The 20,020-nt window shown below is 38.4% G+C and overlaps 1 protein-coding gene across 7 annotated transcripts in view; it reads right to left on the bottom strand.

Moving 5' to 3' along the window:
* sdk2b (sidekick cell adhesion molecule 2b) overlaps positions 1-20,020 on the bottom strand; it is a 305,599-nt gene that overhangs the window by 11,698 nt on the left and 273,881 nt on the right. For 4 of the 7 annotated variants that reach the window (XM_077200331.1, XM_077200333.1, XM_077200334.1 and 1 more), the window contains exons 24-43: positions 19,386-19,536; positions 19,061-19,298; positions 17,444-17,559; positions 17,034-17,223; positions 16,850-16,948; positions 15,876-16,070; positions 14,519-14,720; positions 14,213-14,316; positions 13,118-13,188; positions 12,069-12,204; positions 11,612-11,668; positions 11,044-11,145; positions 10,839-10,954; positions 10,127-10,313; positions 7,753-7,890; positions 6,098-6,307; positions 5,889-6,014; positions 4,323-4,487; positions 4,083-4,223; positions 3,207-3,345 (exon numbers count right to left, since the gene is read on the bottom strand). In XM_077200331.1, the coding sequence (XP_077056446.1) occupies positions 3,207-3,345; positions 4,083-4,223; positions 4,323-4,487; positions 5,889-6,014; positions 6,098-6,307; positions 7,753-7,890; positions 10,127-10,313; positions 10,839-10,954; positions 11,044-11,145; positions 11,612-11,668; positions 12,069-12,204; positions 13,118-13,188; positions 14,213-14,316; positions 14,519-14,720; positions 15,876-16,070; positions 16,850-16,948; positions 17,034-17,223; positions 17,444-17,559; positions 19,061-19,298; positions 19,386-19,536 (2,883 nt within the window). The remainder of the gene's footprint in view (positions 1-3,206; positions 3,346-4,082; positions 4,224-4,322; positions 4,488-5,888; positions 6,015-6,097; positions 6,308-7,752; positions 7,891-10,126; positions 10,314-10,838; positions 10,955-11,043; positions 11,146-11,611; positions 11,669-12,068; positions 12,205-13,117; positions 13,189-14,212; positions 14,317-14,518; positions 14,721-15,875; positions 16,071-16,849; positions 16,949-17,033; positions 17,224-17,443; positions 17,560-19,060; positions 19,299-19,385; positions 19,537-20,020) is intronic. The other 3 variants (XM_077200337.1, XM_077200332.1, XM_077200335.1) reach the window with 1 other exon arrangement.

Here is a 20,020-nt window from a genome sequence, read left to right as displayed (position 1 = left end):
ATGTCACATTTTACTATTACACATTACGATAGAACTGATTCGTTTTTAGTGCATATTTATGCGAATTTATGTATACTATATTTTTCGTGCTTGACTTAAGTCGCAGCATGCTTCAGTACCGGAAAAAACAGTACTGAAAATGAAAAATGAAGCAATATCTGACTGCAGCACAGTGTGAAGCATCCTTAGAAAAGGGTTGGCTGTAATTCTAACTGCAGACACTTGTCTCTTTGTTAGCTGAATGGAATACAGTGTGTGTGTGTGTATTAAGAGGGGTTTCTTTATGAGCATCATGGGACCACAGTATTCCAGCTCGGAGGGTTTTCTGCATAACTAAGTCTCTGTGACACAGCAGTGGAGAGCAGCAAAGAAAACATCTTGCGAATTCCAGATTGTGCATCGGATATTTGAAATATAAAAACCTCTTTTGCTGACTGCGGTTTTCAGCCGGAAAACCTGAAATATTTCTGTTTTTCTCTGAAAAACCTTTCAAAATCATTTTGTTGTAATTGTTTTGTACAAGTTTCACTATTCTTTAAAATACACTTAATACACAACAAAGACAGCAAAAAGATTGATAAATTTGCTATTTTCAGAACAGAGGATGTGTCATTTTCTCTACCACTGACGCTGAAACATTCCAGAACAAATTCTACATCCACACAGCGCCTGTGTTTTGCTGATGTTTGCAGTCTATTTGTTTACAAGTTGTTTTCACATTTCTCGCACTACACTGTTGATTTCAAACCTGCATTCGTGATTACAAGAGAACATAAACCTAGTTGCTAAATACATAAATGTAAATATACACCTACAAAAAATAGAATCATACATCTCCACCAACTTATTAGCAATAAGACATCTAATTCTTAAGGATTTATTTAATTTTAAAGATGCATTGGAAAATGGCCCTATTTTAACGATCTGAAAAGCAAGTATCAAACCCAAAACGCAAGTAACATTGTGGGCGGATCTCAAGGTAGCTACATTACTCATAGGTGTGGTTTGGGCGTAACATGAAATAAACCAATAAGAGCGTCATCTCACATTCCCTGTAAAAGCAGGCACGCTTGTTCCATGGCGGATTGGTATTATGATGGCGGATTTGCCAGGCGCACGCCAGGAGCGATTCACAGCTTTTCGCTGATTCATTCCCTAATTTACAGACGTGCGCCTGTGGAGGGAAAAGTCCAAATTGGAATGATACATGCGTCGGTGTACAAAGTCAATTGGGCTGGGTGCAAGATAGGGCTCAAGATGTTTAGCCGAATTCCCAGCTTTTCTTTACATAAAATGAAAGTGAATGTGCGCAATCAACACAAAAATTCCAATTGAGTTTGCACATCCTAATTTTAAAATTTAAACAACATAAATGTAGGTCTGTTCTTTAAACAAAGCTGGCATCCCCTAAACTTTCATATGTCAATGGGAAACGAATGCCGTTTGCTGTGAAGTTTTGTTCTCATGGTGGGCTTTGCTTGAGAAACCACAGACATGCCATAAAAGACGTGAAAAAATTTCAAATCACAGACCTCCTTCTCAGCGGGCAGTCTTTGAATCCTGACAGTATCTCCACAGAGAGAAGCTCTCTGTATTGTGTTACTTGATCTATGATATGTCATTGATTACATTACATTTTTTACACCAGCAAGACAGCACGCTTGAGCCAGCCCTCTACACTTTGCAGTTCTTCAGCAACGTCTTTGATTCTTTCTACCTCGATGCTCCAGTCACTTCTCTAAGATTTTTCCTGAAGTTCTTCATTCACTTCCCTGATCCTCTCAGTCGGTGAGCCCACAATCCAAATCAAGCTTCTTGGACCCTCCACCCGAGAGAGAACAAAGCCTGTGGAACTTCATCTGCGCATTCCTTCCAAACCTCTTCATTAATCTGCGGCCAGAGGAAAGAGCCTGGCATCCCATCAAAGACCAGAGGACCTTTGATCCTCCTCAAGGTGACCCAGGATGAAGGAAGGCAGATGCTGAGAACTAAGGAGTGATAATAGGCTGGATTTCTCAAATGGAATTGACTCTACACACCTGGTGCACCTGGAAATATTGCTACAGGTGTTTGATTCTTTTCATGACAATGCTTGACTATATTAAAAATATTGCAGAATTACTTTTATGTGCAAGGACATAAATGTTAGCACAAATTATGATCTTGTTCGGGCGATGTCTGCTAGTATAAGCAATCTGACTTCATAAGAATAAGACCATTCTTGTCAGGTGGATGCTAAAATTAAAAACAAATAATGCACAGGCAAGAAAAATGAAAAATAATCTAATTTGTCTAGAGATTTAGATAGGGAGGTTAGGTTCAAAATAAATACTGTGTGCTGTAAAACAGAAATAAATAAATAAAATAAAATAAAATAAATTTGGTACAAAATAAGAATATATTACAAAATAAAAATACGATTCAAAATAAAATTCCAATAAAAATACAAATTATGATACAAAATAAAAATACGATGCAAAATAAAAGCTAAAAAACAAGTTGCTGTACACACTATGCAAACACTTCTTCAAATGCAGTGTCTACACATCCCAGCACATCCATAATTTCATAAAATATATTGATAGACAATTCTAGTTGCAATTTTAAAACAGTCCCGTTTCACAGAGAATGATGTCAGTATAGGTGAGGTCACGAACCCAAATCTGTTATTGCACTTAGCCTGTGCCATGTCAGAGAGAAATGGCCTCATTAGTGGAAACAGAAACTTTTATATTGAGTTTTATGATGGAAAGTAGGATCTTATGAAGGTAGCCATTTGGTAATCCCATCAGTCTTTCCATGGAACTCTTAGATTTTTGGCTATTTTTGCCTCATTACTGCCACGTGGTTGAAGCTTTATGGGAGTTTAATAGTTCTATGTGCAATGTACAAAATAAGCACATATGATAATTGATTTACCACTTCATATCCAAATTTTCAGCCTATTGGGCAAAATGACATTTAATTATCTGATCAATGTAATAACAGTGTAATGTTTGCCTGTTGTTAGTGTTTGTTAGGTCATTGTGTTATGAATGACAATGTGTGTTTGTTGGGTGTGAAATTTACTGCTCTGTCAAGCTGAAAGTTGTTAAGGAGAACTGTGTGAAGAGTTGTGAAAGTGACCTTAGTACAATCTTAATGAGTGTAAAAAAACAGTAAAAACCTTAAAAACGAGACAAAGAGAGACAGTAACTTCCGCTGACCTGGTATAGACACCATTTTTGCGGCAGAAGGAATTTTTGACTGACAGTCGACGATTGTTCAGTTCCAAGGCAGGGAAGCGGCTCTCGTCCAGACTGACCATCTCTCCATGTGCCAGTGCATTGCAGTTGGAATTGTTGCCTGTATGGGATGAGATATAGAGAGACATTAAGAGAGCATAAGATGCAGTTTGGACCAAAGCCCTATACATCACACTGAGATGTGACAAATTCAGTTCTGGTGAAGATGATGCTTTGAGTCTAAATTAATGGAACAGGAATTAATTTTGCTTTGGGGTCGATCACAATAACATGATGCAATGTCAGCTAAACCACAAGGCCATCATTTTGGCATTTTTGGAGTTCAACACCCTCATTAAGGTAGAAAAACGTCTAGGCTGACAAAAGTAGTGTTGTGTGAATGGTGCGTATATGTGTGTGTGTGTTGGACATTTGTGTTATGGAATGTGTTTTTGTGTGGAAGGAAAAACTAGGCCTCTCATGCTCCCTTAGTTTGTTTAATATGTTTAGTGACCCACATGACTGACCCACACACCCCTCAGTACTGTTTTTTTTCTGTCTGCTCTTACTACAGAAATGCTGACCGCACATTTACACACACATGCCACAGTGATGATGTCACAGCAACAACAATGCTGTTTCATTCATCATGCCACTCACTGAATGACCCTTTGACATAAACAAATGCACAGACAGACAGACAGACAGACAGACAGACAGACAGACAGACAGACAGACAGACAGACAGACAGACAGACAGACAGACAGACAGACAGACAGATAGATAGATAGATAGATAGATAGATAGATAGATAGATAGATAGATAGATAGATAGATAGATAGATAGATAGACATACTTGAGTCAGATTTCTTGGCATATTTCTTGCTCTGGCCTCTGATGATGAGGATGAAAACTAGAAGCAGGATGAAAATGAGGCCGACCAGAGCCACCACTACCAGAAACCACCATTCCTCATAAAATGGAGCCACTTTTTGGGCTGGAATTAAAAACAATTGCATATATCATTAGACAAATTGGCTTAAGTATGAGTTCAGATTGATTTTCACTTCAACTAAATTTGAAGGTTTGAACTAACCTGATATGGACGGTGACGGTTGGCTTGGAGACCCATATCCATAGTCATTCACCCCAATGACCCGGAAGTCATAACTGACTCCCTGTTTCAAGATATCCATGTTGAAGGTGTATGATGTCACTTCCTTGGGAATGTCCTTGATTAATATGTCCCACAAGCCTTCATCTGAAACATTTTAGAAAGAAAAAGGCCTAGTCATATATAGTATTATAGTTTGTCATTCATATCAGTAATAAGTCCTTTGAGTCTGATAACCTTAAAGACACAGTACACCCAAATATGAAAATCCTATTATTATTTACTCATCTTCATGTCATTTCAAAACCATACACAAGTCAGGGTGAATCGTGTGAATAATGACCACATTTTCATTCTGGATTATATTGTCCCTTTAAGAACACTTATTGTGTGTGTGTGTGTGTGTCTAACACTGCAGCAGCTGTCAGAACTAGAGGCTAGATCTCATCAAATACAATTTTATCACAATATATAACATTTCATTTCAGCTGAGTCTAATGTGCTACCAAGAACCTCAAGCGCCAAGAATGTGCTACCAAGAACCTCAAGAGAGAGAGAGAGAGAGAGAGAGAGAGAGAGAGAGAGAGAGTGAGTGCTGGTGTCATGTGCAAGGCCTGGCAGAGAAATTGCAGGGTGAGATTTTCAGGGCTGAGACTGAGAGGGACAATAATATTCCACTTCAACGGCATGCAAAGATGGTCTGGCTGCATACATCACACTTATGTATGGATTTTTAACACACACACACACACACACACAGTTTCTTAAACCAATCTGCTCCTCCCCCAGAACTCACTCTTTTCTCATTCGAGCAGGGCTTCTCCTCAGTCATTGAGGAAATCTGATCTGCACTGTCTCAGTTGGAGCGCTCAGATCAATATATCTCCTTCATCGGACACAAGCTGCCGTCAGCAACTTTTATCCAGACGCATATGGAATCACTCTTCATTGTTTGGGACAATTGTATCTAAGAGTTTGACTGAAGGAATATGCTGAAAAACAGACCTCATGCTCAGTCTGGGCCTTAAAGCCGGAGCCAGTGCGTTTACATAATTCTCTGAAGACTTAAGTTGGTTCTTCTAAATCAGAAAATATTTAGTTATTTTTCACTGTAAGCTAAAACGTAGTGAATTCAGTTTAGTCAATTTCTGTTTAATACCTATTTCTGTTTGATTTTTGACACTTTTTTGGGGTAGATGGGTAGAAAATTGGAGCAGGAGAAGAGGAGTGGAAGCTGTCCAACCTGGGTTTAAACCAACATTTCCTGCATGAGAACCAACACTTTTTTCGAAAACAGCACTTCTGTTTACAAGTCTGAACACTGAAACACGCAGCACATATATTTATTTAACTAAATCACAGTCTTCGAGTTCTGACTCTTTTTATAGACAAAGACTTTAAAGAAACGACAGGAAGTTTGAAGACAAGGGGAAAGTAACCGGTACACACACAAACCTGCAACTCCAATATGAGCACCATGGTTCACTAAGCCACGACTCCAGTGTTTAATTTCTCAAACGTGATAATTGGTATTTTTAATGATCTCACCTGAGGGTCTGGCCTCAATAACATAGCGTGTGATGGGTGCTCGCCCGGGATCCCCATTGGCCCAGTGGATGGTGAGGGCGGAGCCATATCGAGAGATGAAGGGCTCACCAGGAGGGCCCGGGGCTCCTGATCACAAAGAAGAAATAGGGTTACATGAGCTCAGCTGAAGCTGCTTTGCTGAAATAGCACTGAGGCTCTAGCATACAGACCTTCTCCAGGTCCTGTGGTGATGTTGGCCTCCACCTCTGGACCATAGGTAAAGGTTTTGGCACGAATGCGGAAGTTGTACGTGACGCCATCCGCCAGGTCTTTGATTTTCAGCCATAGGGGGGCGTTCCCCTTCACGTCCACCGTCACGATCTTACTGACGCCTGGGGGGGAGGGGGAGTGAAGACAGTCGACACAGGCCACTGAGGACTCTAGACAAACACACTGCTTTTAGTTCAGGCAACAGGAGCTCAACACACACTCACTCATGGGTGTAGATCTCATTTCAACCTTACTGTTGGCATCGGATTATTGACTGGAGGGTCCACAATTAACACTCAATAAATGCCTAATGCAAGCGAAATGACTTTGGTCAGTTAATTAGAATTTGGCAGGTCATTTTTACTACAACTTGTCTGTAGTGTTAAAGAATGATTATTTGACAAGTGATGAGCACATGATCCGTTAAGTAATCAGCATGATGCAGTTGTAAAGACTTGTGTGTCTCCTAACAACTTTCCTAAGTGTATATTTTCTCTCCTTAAGTTTCCTCCAGAAATCCATAAGACAATACAAATCCACTAAAAGGCACCAAATATGAAAAAAAAAATGAAGGACCTGTGACAGATGCTGTTTCACCAGACAATTGTTATTTTGTAAGCAGTGTTTTTATTAACTAAAATGAAAACTTGTTAATTGAAATGAAAAATAATTATGATGAAAACGTTATTTAAAAAGTTTAAATGCTAATTAGAAAGGTTGCCTGGGCAACTAACTGAAATAAAATAAATTGAACTACCAGAATTATTCAAACTAAAATTGAAATAATAATTAATTGAAGCTAAATATATATTTACATTTTTTAAAACTAATAAAAACGACAAAAGCACATAGCAAAATCACCAAAACTTAAACTAAATTAAAATGAAAACTGGAAATATAACAATAAAAGGTATTTCAAAATGTTAATAAATGCTATAATAGTATATATAATATATAAATAACAATTGATGCTGCAAAAATATCTGTGCTGTTTGTCATAAGCAAGGACAAATAGCAAAATTATATAAAAATATAGATATTATGTAAATGAAAATAATGCAAAATACTGTTTCATGGGCAGTTAAGAATGGCTAGTAACTTTTTAAATAATTCACCATTGGCAGATGTGGCAAATGTTAATTATGGACCCTGACTGATTATAATATTGACAATTTGCAGTTAGAACAATTGTGGAAGGAATTGTTCCTGGGCCCAACACCCCTGCACGCACGCACGCACGCACGCACGCACGCACGCACGCACGCACGCACGCACGCACGCACGCACACACACACACACACACACACACACACACACACACACACACACACACACACACACACACACACACACACACACACACACACACACACACACACACACACACACACACACACACACACACACACACACACACACACACACACACACACACGCAAACACACGCACACACACGCACACGCAAACACACACAATAACACACACAATAACACACACACACACTATTGATTCCTAACTGATATCAATTAAACTCATGATTATCTAGTAATGCTAGTAAGGTGTTGGAAAAAGGAACTTTTAAGCTAAAGGCTTAAGAAACAAGAAAGGCACTGACCATCAACAGGCATGCAGGGCTCGTAGATGAGTCTGTAACCCTCGAGGATGCCATTAGGGAAGACAGGCTCGCCCCACGACACGTTGACAGAGGTTGTGGTGAGCTCACTGAAATGGATGAAACTGGGAGCGCTGGGAGCTGAAAGAGAAAACATCTGCTAATCAGGAGAGACACGACAGACAGTCTCAATGGCTTAAACACGTCTGCCTTTCTCCTTTTCCTGGGATTAGGACTTTAAACCCTTCTTGGAATAAAAAAAAAAACAGCTAGAACAAAATTACCTTTGCCTGTCATTATTTTTGGGGTGAAAAAATAAAAAGAGCAGACATAATACAGAGACAAATCATTTTAGGCGAAAGAGAGGAAGACAGACACAACTAGTGACTCTTGCTGATTTATTGTACTTCCTTAGCGATGTACTTAAGCTCCACAGCTTGAGGCAAAATCATTTAATGCCAGTCAAAATGTTTTCTATATTAGCAATTGGTAACACTTTACAATAAGGTTTAACTAATGTTTTAACTAACATGAACTAACAATGAGCAATACATTTGTTACAGTATTTATTAATATTTTTAATGTTAGTTAATACAACTAAAGCTGTTCATTGTTTGTTCATGTTAGTTCACAGTGCATTAACTAATGTTAACAAATACAACTTTGATTTTAATGATGTATTAGGAAATGTTGAAAATAATATTCACTAAGGTTAATAAATGCTGAAGAAGTATTGTTCATTCTTAGTTTATGTTAACTAAGGTAGTTAACTAATGAATCTAATTTTAAAGTGTTACCTGTTGTAACTAAGTAAAACAATACTCTCAATAATTTTAATAATACTTCAACCACACACAATCTTAACTGCATACAAAAAAGTAATTTTTTGCAACATTTTAATTATTTAACCCCTTACTAGACACCCCCCATTTTGGCAAGTGGGACATACATGAAATAGCCAAAATAAAAAGGTTGCTGCTCTTAAGTAATTCTGAATAGACACATAACATAAGTCTCTGGTGTGTGTTCCCCATAATGTGTTTGTGAAGTTTCAGCTCAAAATACCCCACAGATTATTTACTATACCATGTTGTACATTTTTGAGTCCATTTGTACATTTTGTTACATTTTGTTTTACAATGTACATTTTGTTACATTTACAAACACTAACAAAACATCCGTTTGGTTTTGATTATCATCTCTATTGTGGTCAAGTTCATGTGACATCACAGTTTTTCAACATTATGTAAGCATATTAATTGCATGCATTTTAAGCATGTGTATTTTAGATCTGTGTATTAAAGTGACAGCAGCGTAATATACAATACCTATGTATAAAAAAGTTAGGTGTTAATTCATTAAAAGCTCTAATGATTGAAAACTAATTTGCTAGACTGATTTAAACCAATGCCTGGTGAGTCTCTTTGATTGAATATGAACCAGTTCATAAGAATCATTCCCTTGAGAATCAGACTAGTTAGTCGTGAAGTTTATTATATTTGTGTCAAATCGTTTTTTTCTAAATCAAAAAGCAATGAATAAACCCAGTGTAAGTTCTGCCATTCGTTTTTGAGATATATAGAATGGAAATATGCCATTTGCTTCAAAAAATCATTTTTATATGCCATATTTACATGCCATGCCATATGCTTCTTCGTCTCTCCCCTTCTAGAATTTTATTAGCAAAGACGGTGAAAACAAAAGCCCACATATAACAAAATAGCCTGGATTCTACACATTTTGACTCTGAATCCAACTTTACAATATCAGATGACAAAAAAAACGGTCACTTCTTTGGCACTCCAAAGAAAAGCATATTTCTTTTAGACTCCAGGGGAAGTATCTCCTTCAGAAAGAGAGAACAATCTCGAGACTGTGTCCCACAGACGCTCTGGGCCGTGAGACAACTCACAGGCATGCTGAATGAAAACCGCAAGAGCCGAATAAGGCAGAAATAACTCTGCTTTATCAGACCAAACTTTAAGCACACAAACAAATGCATATAGCAGATTTACTGATTAGAAGCAAAGGATAGCTTGTTGAGTTTTTGATATTTCTTGGCCAGTTGTCAGCAGCGGTTCGCATTCCAGAAGGTCTTAGACACATAAATAATGAAATCATTTGAAATAGTTTCCAGTATTCCAAACTCCTAATTGATTGCCCATGTGTTAACTGTAAAATAAGTGGCTAAAAAGTACAATTACTCACCGCTTTAAAACCTAAAAAAGGAGGGCTATCTAGCAGATACCATAGTGGCCTTCCGGTACTTGGTACATTATGTGCTTAGCAAATAACCCAGAACAAGTGTTTTTGTTGAGATATGCATGAAGGTCCTGGAGGAGACAAGTAAGGACAGAAGTTTTTTACGTTTCCTCACCAGCTTGCTGGGTTCTTCCTCTGGTCGGTGGACTGCGTGGCCCATCGCCCGCTGCGTTGAAAGCAGCAACACTGATCATGTAGGTGGTGTAGCCCGTTAGATTTTTGAGCTTCACCCCTCCCTCTGGCAGGAAGAGTGTCCGCAGTTTCTCAGTCTCGTTTTTCCGTTGATATTCCCAAAAGAAGATCTGCAATAAGAAAACAATAGGTCAAACTCATATTATTGTTCTGTATGTCTATTTTAGGCGTTCTACAACTTCGAGCACTTTCATGTCCCAAGAGGTTTATCCTTTTTGTTATATGAAGGTCACATTACAACCGTGCCTCATTTATTATTGTAACCTTTTTAAAATGGCCTTTTTATGTATAGATTTGAGTGTTTTGCCCAAATCTCAAGCTCAGACAATTTTAAAATATGAAAATCCATTATGAAAAATATGAATTAGTACATAATTATGCCATTTGATTATATGATATAATCAAACAATTTCAAAATTTAACTGTTTTATAAAACTGCCAAAAGCAAGCTGAATTGTTTCGAAAAATCTTTCAAGGTGTAATTTAGAATTTTGTAATTATTCAAAAAAGTGTAATTTCCACCATGTGATATAAATAGTCAACATTAGTAAGAAAAACCCATGATTCAACACCTTAGAAATATACACATGCAAGTCACACTAAAAGCATTTTCCACTTAGTCATCAGAGTCTGACCTTATAACCCTGAATGTCTCCATTCTGAGTCTCCAGTGGAGGCGGGTCCCACGTCACATCAAATTGTGTGGCTGTAGCTGATTGGATGATCACATTTTGAGGCGGGGCAGTGGGAACTGTGAGAGAACATCGATGTGATGTGAAGTTCTGTTCGTTTTCATATGTCAGCATGAAAGGACTTCATAACGGTAATACAAGTTTTTACCTGCTTCACCAACAAAGACTTCCTGTGGTGAGCTAGTTGGTCCCTCACCAACAGCATTGTACACACTCATTCTGATTTCATATCGCTTATGCTTCATAAGATCTACAAAAGTGCAAAAAACACAAATAACAGTGTCTTCATGCATGGTTGGCACTTCACAAATTTTATCTACTTCAAAAAACATAACAAAACAACAACAATAAAGACAAATAATGTGTTTTGTTTTATATTAGATGTTCTAATTTCTGGACCATTTTTGTTTCATTAACTTTGACTCACTGGCTCCCAGTCCAAGTGATGAGTCACTTATCTGAACTCAATTGACACACTGCACTTCGTGCAGACATTATTGACGGCAGAGAGAAACCAGACCCGGCTCTTAACTCCATTACCACTCTAGACATGAGGTGAGAACAGGCCTGCTGATAGCAGCTAGCCTAAACATCCAGGCTGCATATTCTCAACTCTTAAGCAAGACTTGACTTGTGCTGCATTAGACACAATCATATATCAGTTTTATGGCAGGAAACAAATTGCAGATCGCAAGAACAAACAGGAAATGGCTTACTGTCCAGCTCGTACTGAGTGAGGGACGGCTCGCTGAGATTCCGCAAACTATATGGAGCTGCAGGAGAGAAAGTGGAGGACATTTATGAAGAAGATATGATCAGAAAAATAATAAGAGTGAGAAATTAGCTTAAATATTTTAAAATAGTTTTTAATGAATTATGCTTGGTTTACAACAATGATACTCGGGCAGGTTTTTGAGCTAATATTTAATTCTCAATTTTGATTAATACTAATATCAATTAAATAATTTGATTAATTGATCATATATATATATATATATATATATATATATATCACAATTTTCTTGGTTAGGTGCAAAAAAAGGCCAAAGCACTACAACAAAATGGTTTCAACATTGGTAATTATGTTGCATACTTTATTTTGGGTCATGTCTCACCATATCTTGCTAGAAAGAGAATTGTCACTAGTGAAGAGACTGTATGTTTTATGCTTACATGTAAGTTCTGCCCAGCTGGTTGAAGCGCCACTGATGGTATGAACGCTGAAACTTCGGAGTCGATCATAAAGCAACTCCCGATATCGGATTCGGAAGCCCAGCAGGATCCCGTTAATCTTCTCCTCAGGAGGGGGCTGAGTCACCACACATAATCAACAGTGTCATTTACGGTGAGGTGTGGAATTTCTTTGGTACTAGTGTCATCTCACAGAATTGCAATTAGGGATGCACTGAAATTTTGGCCACCAAAAATGAGAACGCTCCGCTCATGTATCGCTCATGCTCATCGTACAAGCAAAGTCCACTGGAATAATACATCAACACGAAATTTTTATGTAGTAGTACACTTGTTTCTATATGACACTATACCTTCCCGTTCACCTAACTTGCTTGTATTTTTAAAATTCTGTATCATTAAATGTATTGAATTTCATAAAAATAATCTAATGTTAATACAACATACAAAAAAAGTTGATTTTAAATCAGAAATAGATAATGTTTAAAAAGGATTTTTGGTTTTGGCTTTCGGCCAAGTCAATCCAGAATTTTCAGTTTCAGCCCAGATTTTTCATTTCGGTGCATCACTAATTGCAATTTCTGCTTCTGCTATTGTCAGAAAAAAGATTAGCTTTCAAGACTTTAAGCTTTTTCCATTTGATTAGTGTTTGCGGTTGAAGGTTGTGTAAACACATGTACGTTGCTAATATCCGGAGGGATAACATTTGTGCTCTGTCATGTCAAACTTCTGCAAATTTTGAGCTCAAGTTTAATGATCCCACCCCCCCCAATAAAGCATGAATGGACTGGTTCTGGTGGAGGAACCAGTTCATTTACCTTTTTCCACCTGAATAGATTAAAAATGGATTAAAACGCTTGCGGCTTTTAAAACCAGCCCTCTTTGAAATGGTAATTCAGGGGTGACATTGAGAATATGTGTTTAAGGTACATACTATGCCCTCCTGCTCTGTTATTACAAACCGTTGATGGAAAAGCACGGCTGATTCGGATGTATAATGAGAAGCACAGCGTAAAGTCCCGCCCCCTTACCTGCCAGCAAATCAGCACAGAGGTTGTGGTGTGTGGCGTGACAGTCAGGATTGTGGGAGATTCGTCTGGAGCTGGAGAGAGCAAGAGATACTATTAAATAGAGAGACATAAAGATAACTGTGTACTTGGCATCATTGTGAATGTTTTGCCCCATCAGCTAAAATGTCTTACGCTACATAAACACTGCATTTCTAAACATGCCAAGCCTGTCTTACAGCCTGATTTGTTGCATTGGGGTTTTAAACAGGCATTATTAAGGGCCCGTCTCTCTTCACTGGAGTTGCTTGGGTAACATTTAGTCTCGTAGCGACCAGAGATACTGTATTACCTCACTTATTCTACTGCCTCCAGCAATGACATAATTGCTGGAACACAATAGCATCACCTGGCTTCACAATAAAACCTTGGCTGCTATTACGGCTATAAAACAGTACTGTTGTAATACAGGCAGAATAGCATCTGTGTGCAGCATAATGGTCAATTCATGAGATGCACATCACAAAATGACTCGGCTGTATATATTCAGAGAAAAGAGGAAGGCGGAGGCATGCAGAGAAGAATATGGTGTTTATTGGCTCTGTTTTAAAACCTAGTGAGCTGCAATACTATCTACACAGGGATACCGAACAAAATGTTTAGGTCAGTAAGAAGTATCTTGTGCTCACCAAGGCTGCATTTATTTAATCAAAAATACAGTAAAAACAGTATTTCTGTGAAAAATTATTACAAATTTAAAATAATTTATTTCAGTACCATTACTCCAGTCTTCAGTGTCACATGATCCTTCATCATTCGAATATGCTGATTTGACATTTTTTTTATCATCAATGTTGAAAACAGTTGTACTGCTTCATTTTGGGCATCTTAACCCGCTAAGAAACATTTGAAACTTTTATGATGCCTTAAAATATCTAAGTGTGTGTGTGTGTGTGTGTGTGTGTGTGTGTGTCTGTGTGTGTGTGTGTGTGTGTGTCTGTGTGTGTGTGTGTGTGTGTGTGTGTGTGTGTGTGTGTGTGTGTGTGTGAGTGTGTGTGCGTCCACAATAAAGCATTGATAAAGAGTATAAGTGAAGTGGAAAGGGTTAAATGTTCTAACCATCCTGTAGCGTTGTGATGGCTTCACTCTCTTCACTGTAGTCACTGTCTCCAATATCATTAGTGGCCTTCACTCTGAACTGATAGGAGGTGAAGGGCTTCAGTCTGAGAGAAAAATCACACACGCGAGTCAAAACACAGGAAGCTACTCAAAATATGCTTTGAATAAAGCCAGTATAAAGTTACAGAGACTAACAATGTAACAGCACTCATTATGGAAAAACTGTGCTGTGAAGTACTGTGACTTTATGCATGAAGGACTTTTAAATCAAATCACACACAACTTCCCAGCTTATGTTCTTTGTACCTGTCTACGATGTAGGAGCTGGACTCATGGCTAACAGACGCTGAATGAACCGTCCAGTTCTTCTCGGGCAGCTCTCTGACCTGAACTGTGTAATACCGGACCGGTGATAAACCGTCGCTGCCTGGCTCCCATGACAAGAGCACGCTGCGTGCCTGTACCTTTTCCTGCGGGACTGTGGGACGGCTGGTGGGCTGGGGCCGAGCTGGGGGTCAAAGGTCAACCATAAGAAGACTTAAAACGTAATCAGAGAAAGCCACCTATTGTTGGGACGTCCAAAACATTCAATCAGTTTGTTTAATGTGAATCATTCATTTTGAACGGTTCTTGTAAATGAACTAGTTCAAATAATTTATTCACCAATTTTAAGTCTTTCAAATATCATTAAGTAAAACCTAATTTAATTTAATTTAACTCTAACTGAGATGTTCATTGTTATTGTGCTCTGAAAGCAGAATTAAATTGTAAAATTGAATTATATAATCTGTTGCATGGAAATGGAACAAATATATAGATCATCTAAAAATTTTATACAAATTTTTGTTGATAAAAAAGTCTTTAGAAAGACTTTAGTAAGTAGAAAATTACAATTTAAATAGTTTCAATTAAGATTTTGAAGCCAATTTACTAACCTTTTTTGGTTAGTAGTTTTAGTGAGGCTAACTACTTTTTCAAATAGTAACATGACTGTATAACTACTTTAAAATATGAGTAACTTGTGGCATGGGAAGCTTACTTTAAACTAGCATTGCCAACACTGGTTTTTGTGTCTATACACTCATACAACATTATCTCTGCTTCACTGCACACTTATAATCCTGCTAAACACAGTGAGCATTTTATAATGTTTCATTATTATATATATTTCATTATGTAAGTGCACTTTATGAGTCAAAACCTCTGATCTCCACACTGGATCAGTGCACTGCATAAATAATCCGAGGTCTGATTATGATGCTCTGTGAGAGGAATGTGTCTTCGCCTGAGTGGAAATCAGTGCAGCAAAACATCTGCCAGATTTCTCAAACCACACCAAAGCGGGACTGGCTAGAGGAGGTTGATTTGTTTCGGACTCAATCTCAGTGGACTGTAGACATATCCGTTCAGAGACATGAACACACAAACACACACTCTAAATATGTGAGGGATTATATGACTCTGTGACAATAAGATCATACGTATAGGATGGGGGCTTTTTCAAGAGAGACGAAGCACAGATGCCACTTATGAATTTATTTATTAATATCTAAATGAAAAAAAGTCCAAATAAGACCTTTGATCGTTCATTTCTTGCTTAATGTCACACTGAGTTTGAACTTCTCTTGCTCCATTGATGATGCGTGATAATAACGTGCATTACCTCTTTTCTCTGTGGTGACCACCAAAGCCTCCGCTGCCTCTCCCCATCCCTTGCGTGTCTGCGCTCTGATACGGAACACGTACACGGATTCCGGCCTCAGTCCGGTGACGGTATACTGCCGTGCGCTGGAGTTCAAGACGTCAAACGTGGCTGTGTTGCTATTGGTGGAGTTCAGGCGGTATGTGATCTGATAGGCTGGGGAAGGAACCGATTACATCACTGAGATCAGAACAGGACAAACTGCTTTTCCTTGCGTGCAACTGAGAGAATGTAACACATTTGGCTTGTTTCTTGATTAGAGGAAACATAAACCAATGAACAAAGGCAAAACCAATGTGATTTCATTTACAATGGGGCTTTTCAAGACTGAAAGCAATTGTACTTTTTTTTTTTTTAAGAAATAAATACTTTAGCCTAATACTTTTTTTATTTAGCAAGGATGCATTAAATTGATCAAAAGTGGCAGTAAAGGCATTTATAATGTTACAAAAGTATTCTGTTTAAATAAATGCTGTTCCTTTGTACTGTGTTCATCAATGAATCCTGAATTTTTTTTTATCACAGTTTCCGCAAAAATATTAAACAAAAAAAATAAAAAATGCTTGAGCATTTATGAAGGAACATGTAACATTCAAGACTGAAGTAATGGGTGAAATAAATTCCATCTTAAAATATCTTAAATTAGAAGAGACTTCTAACTTCTCATTAGACATGAGACTTCATTCAAAACCATAAAAGAATCTGAATGGTAATGAAAGTAAGGGTAAATTCTCTTTACCTGATAATCTGTGATTATTTTTCACATGTTCATGTACATTTGCATGTGAAGGATCTGTTAACCATCACTATTGAAAGTATTCAGGGATGTTTAATGTCATGATGGTAAAAAGAGGTCATTCAGAAGACAAACATGCCAGAAAACAGAAATGCACGCACACTACACACGTGAAAAACAAGCAAACAACATCTTGTACCCAGTATGATCCCGTTGGGCTGGGAAGGTGGCTGCCAGATGAGTCTGACCGAGGTGGTCCGGACTTCAGGGAAAAGAATGACGACAGGCGGCCCAGGCACTGGAGAAAAAACAGTCTTATCATACAGACACATCTGAGTATATAATAAGGCAGTTATTTATTTGTTATGTACTGCCATGCCCACCATCATCAAGGGTTCGCTCCAGGATTGAAGGAGAGCTGGGTCGGCCGTCTCCTATGCGGGTGAAGGCTAGCACTTGGATCTCATACAGAACATACTTCCCCAGTCCAGTCAGCTGAACACTATGGCTGGCGTTTCCTTCCACCATCCAGAATTGAAGAGGAGAGTCTGAATCCTTCTCTTTATACGCCACCTGAAAGTGTAGAAGAGAACGTATAGATCAAAGTTAAAGTGTACAGCTGTGATCACCATTCACTTTCATTTTACGGGAAAAACAAAACAGCTTTGGTCATGTTTTATGCAGTTATGTACTCAAATGTATTCAAGATGTCGTTTTTTGCAGCTTTGTTTCAAAGAATGGTGTTTTGTTGTTTGTTTGTTTGTTTTTTCACTGGGAATGGCATCTCACAGACCTTGTAGCCCAGGATAAGTCCATTCCGATCGGTTTCGGGAACTTCAAACCAGCGGACCAGAATGCTGCTGGAGGTAGTGGCAAATGCAGACACATTTGTGGGGCCACAAGAGGGGACTGCATTAAAACAGGAAAACAGAAAGATTGGTTAAAGTCAGATGTGGATAAAAGACAGATGTGTTGGTTAAAGTCATCATGAAATCAAAATAGACAATTCTTGTTTTTTTTTTATGGAGTATTTCAGTATTTATTATAAATAATTTATCCATGTACATCATCATTTTTTCATTTTATTTATGTGCCCTCGTAATCGTTAATCAAAATAACTAGCAACATCTGCAATCTGGATGAATATTTTAATGCTGTAGATCTCGATCTGAATTCTGACATGTGATGAAGCCTGAATCATAATCACACCATGTTCGTTTGTTGGCCAGAATAGAACTGGCCCGACTGAGCCTTGATTCTCCCTGGTTTCTTGTTTTTTTTTTTTATTCTGCCACCTGATAGAGTTTGGGTTCCTTGCCACTGTTGCCTCTGGCTTGCTTAGTTGGGACACTTAATATTCAAAAATATTATTGATCTGAGTGTACTGATGCTGTTGTACGAGAACTGAACTGAGCGGTGACATTTTTTTGCAGAACAGCTTTATAGACTTATAGATATAATTTAATAACTTGTGATTTTTACATTGAAATGAATCAACACTAAACGGACTTCAGCTGAACAACAGCCAAAAGTTAGGTGTGCTGATGGCTATACACATATCGAAGGCAGTGAGGTCTGGAAGACACCAGATTTTGACCATTATTGGAGGAGTAACAGAGAATCACTATACGGCACAAATCCCAAGACACGGAGTGCACGATAGCGAGATTTTGATTGGCTAAAGAAAAATCAGGGGAGTCATGTGTACAGCCCCATGTGTTACCAATTTCCTCAACACCAACTTATAAATCCCAAACTTGCTTCCCTGAATTCTAGTAACCATGGAGACTGAGCTGAGCAGAAGGAGAGAAGGGGAAAAAGAGGTGGTCCAGAGGAAGTCAGGTTTGCTTCTCTTTCAAGGCACAGAAAGAATGAAAACACTTGCACGTGTGTGCAGATCTGTGCCCAGCCAGTTTTAACAGGAAATCCTGTGCCCACATACTATATGATAAAGGGTTTACGACATGCATTGAGCTCAACATATGTTATCATTTAAATGTTTTTCCATTCCATATTATAGAATGGATAGTTCCATCTGGCTGGATGAGCCATGATTGAAGCCATAAAATAGTCAATTTATATTTTCACATTTGTGAATGCATGGCCAATCATTCAATTATAGAATGACCATTAATCATTACATCAACAACCATAAACCAATCTATAGTCTAAAAAGATGAGATTTTTCATTTATATTATTTAATAAATACATGACAAATGTTTAATAAATAATCATGTATACAATCATTATTTATGCTGTCTTTAGTAAGTTTAAAATAAGTTTAGCAAAATTTGCCATCAGTAATCTGAATTATTCATAAAACGTTGCATTAAATAGACACAAACAATGAACACTTTGCTTTGGTAAGCTCTTGATTACTGAAACTTCTGAAGCCTGGTTTCTCTTTACCGGACTCTCGGGTTCTTCCGCGTACGGGCTGACTCCATGGTCCTGCTCCGATGCCATTGATGGCCTGAACTCTGACCTCATACTCCGTCCACTCCTCCAGGTCCTCGATGGTGAACTCTCTCTCCAAGCGGTCAGCGATGACGTGCAGTAGGGCTTTGGACTGAGCTCCGGTCCTGCTGTACTGCACACGGTAACCCACCGAATCAGGGTTCCCGTTGTACTCCCATTCAGGAAGAGGCTGATGGACGGTCATAAATGAGAGAGTGAGTTTGTGTCTCAGTGCCACATATATGTGTATTATTTAGATTCTAGATCTAGAACATACCACCCATCTGAGCCAGAGGCTGGTCTCGCTGGCTGTCCGCAGGGTGACATTAGCGGGGGCCATATCAGGAGAAGCCTGCAGGGTCTGGATCTTCCTGGAAGGCTGGCTGGGTGGACTGGTGCCCACTATGTTCACCTGACGCATACGGAACCTGCAAATCCAAATAAACGCTTACCTTACAGTTGCAGTGTGTGATTTTTAGCGGCATCTAGTGGTGAGGTTACGGATTGCAAAAAACAAAAGTTACGGTGGCCGACAAGAAAATATGTCATCGTCTGAGACAGCAGAGAGTAGCCAGTTCAGCAATGAGGTTTCTTTGCAAGGATAAATTAAGAAATTATGTTTACTTAATTATTCAGTAAAACTATGTTATTGCAAATATAATTTTTACTTGTTCATCATTGTGTCAGTGTTTTATTCGCTGAACTAAGCTTGCTTCCTTGCACGAAGAGCAACATAGTAACGAAACGCGTTCGTCCCTTGAGGGCTACTGTAGAAACATGTTGGCGCATTTCAATGTAAGGGGATCCGCGGTGTGTATGTAGATAGAAACTGCTCATTCTAAGGTAAAACAAATATAACGGTTCATTAAGTAAGGTCTTTATACACCACTGAAAACGTATTTTTCAATGTAG

The sequence above is a fragment of the Siphateles boraxobius genome, unplaced genomic scaffold, assembly GCF_051911475.1.
Source record: "Siphateles boraxobius isolate OS27281-9 unplaced genomic scaffold, OSU_SipBor_1 46, whole genome shotgun sequence".
Lineage (NCBI taxonomy): Eukaryota > Metazoa > Chordata > Actinopteri > Cypriniformes > Leuciscidae > Siphateles > Siphateles boraxobius.
This window is presented reverse-complemented; position numbering and strand designations above follow the sequence as displayed.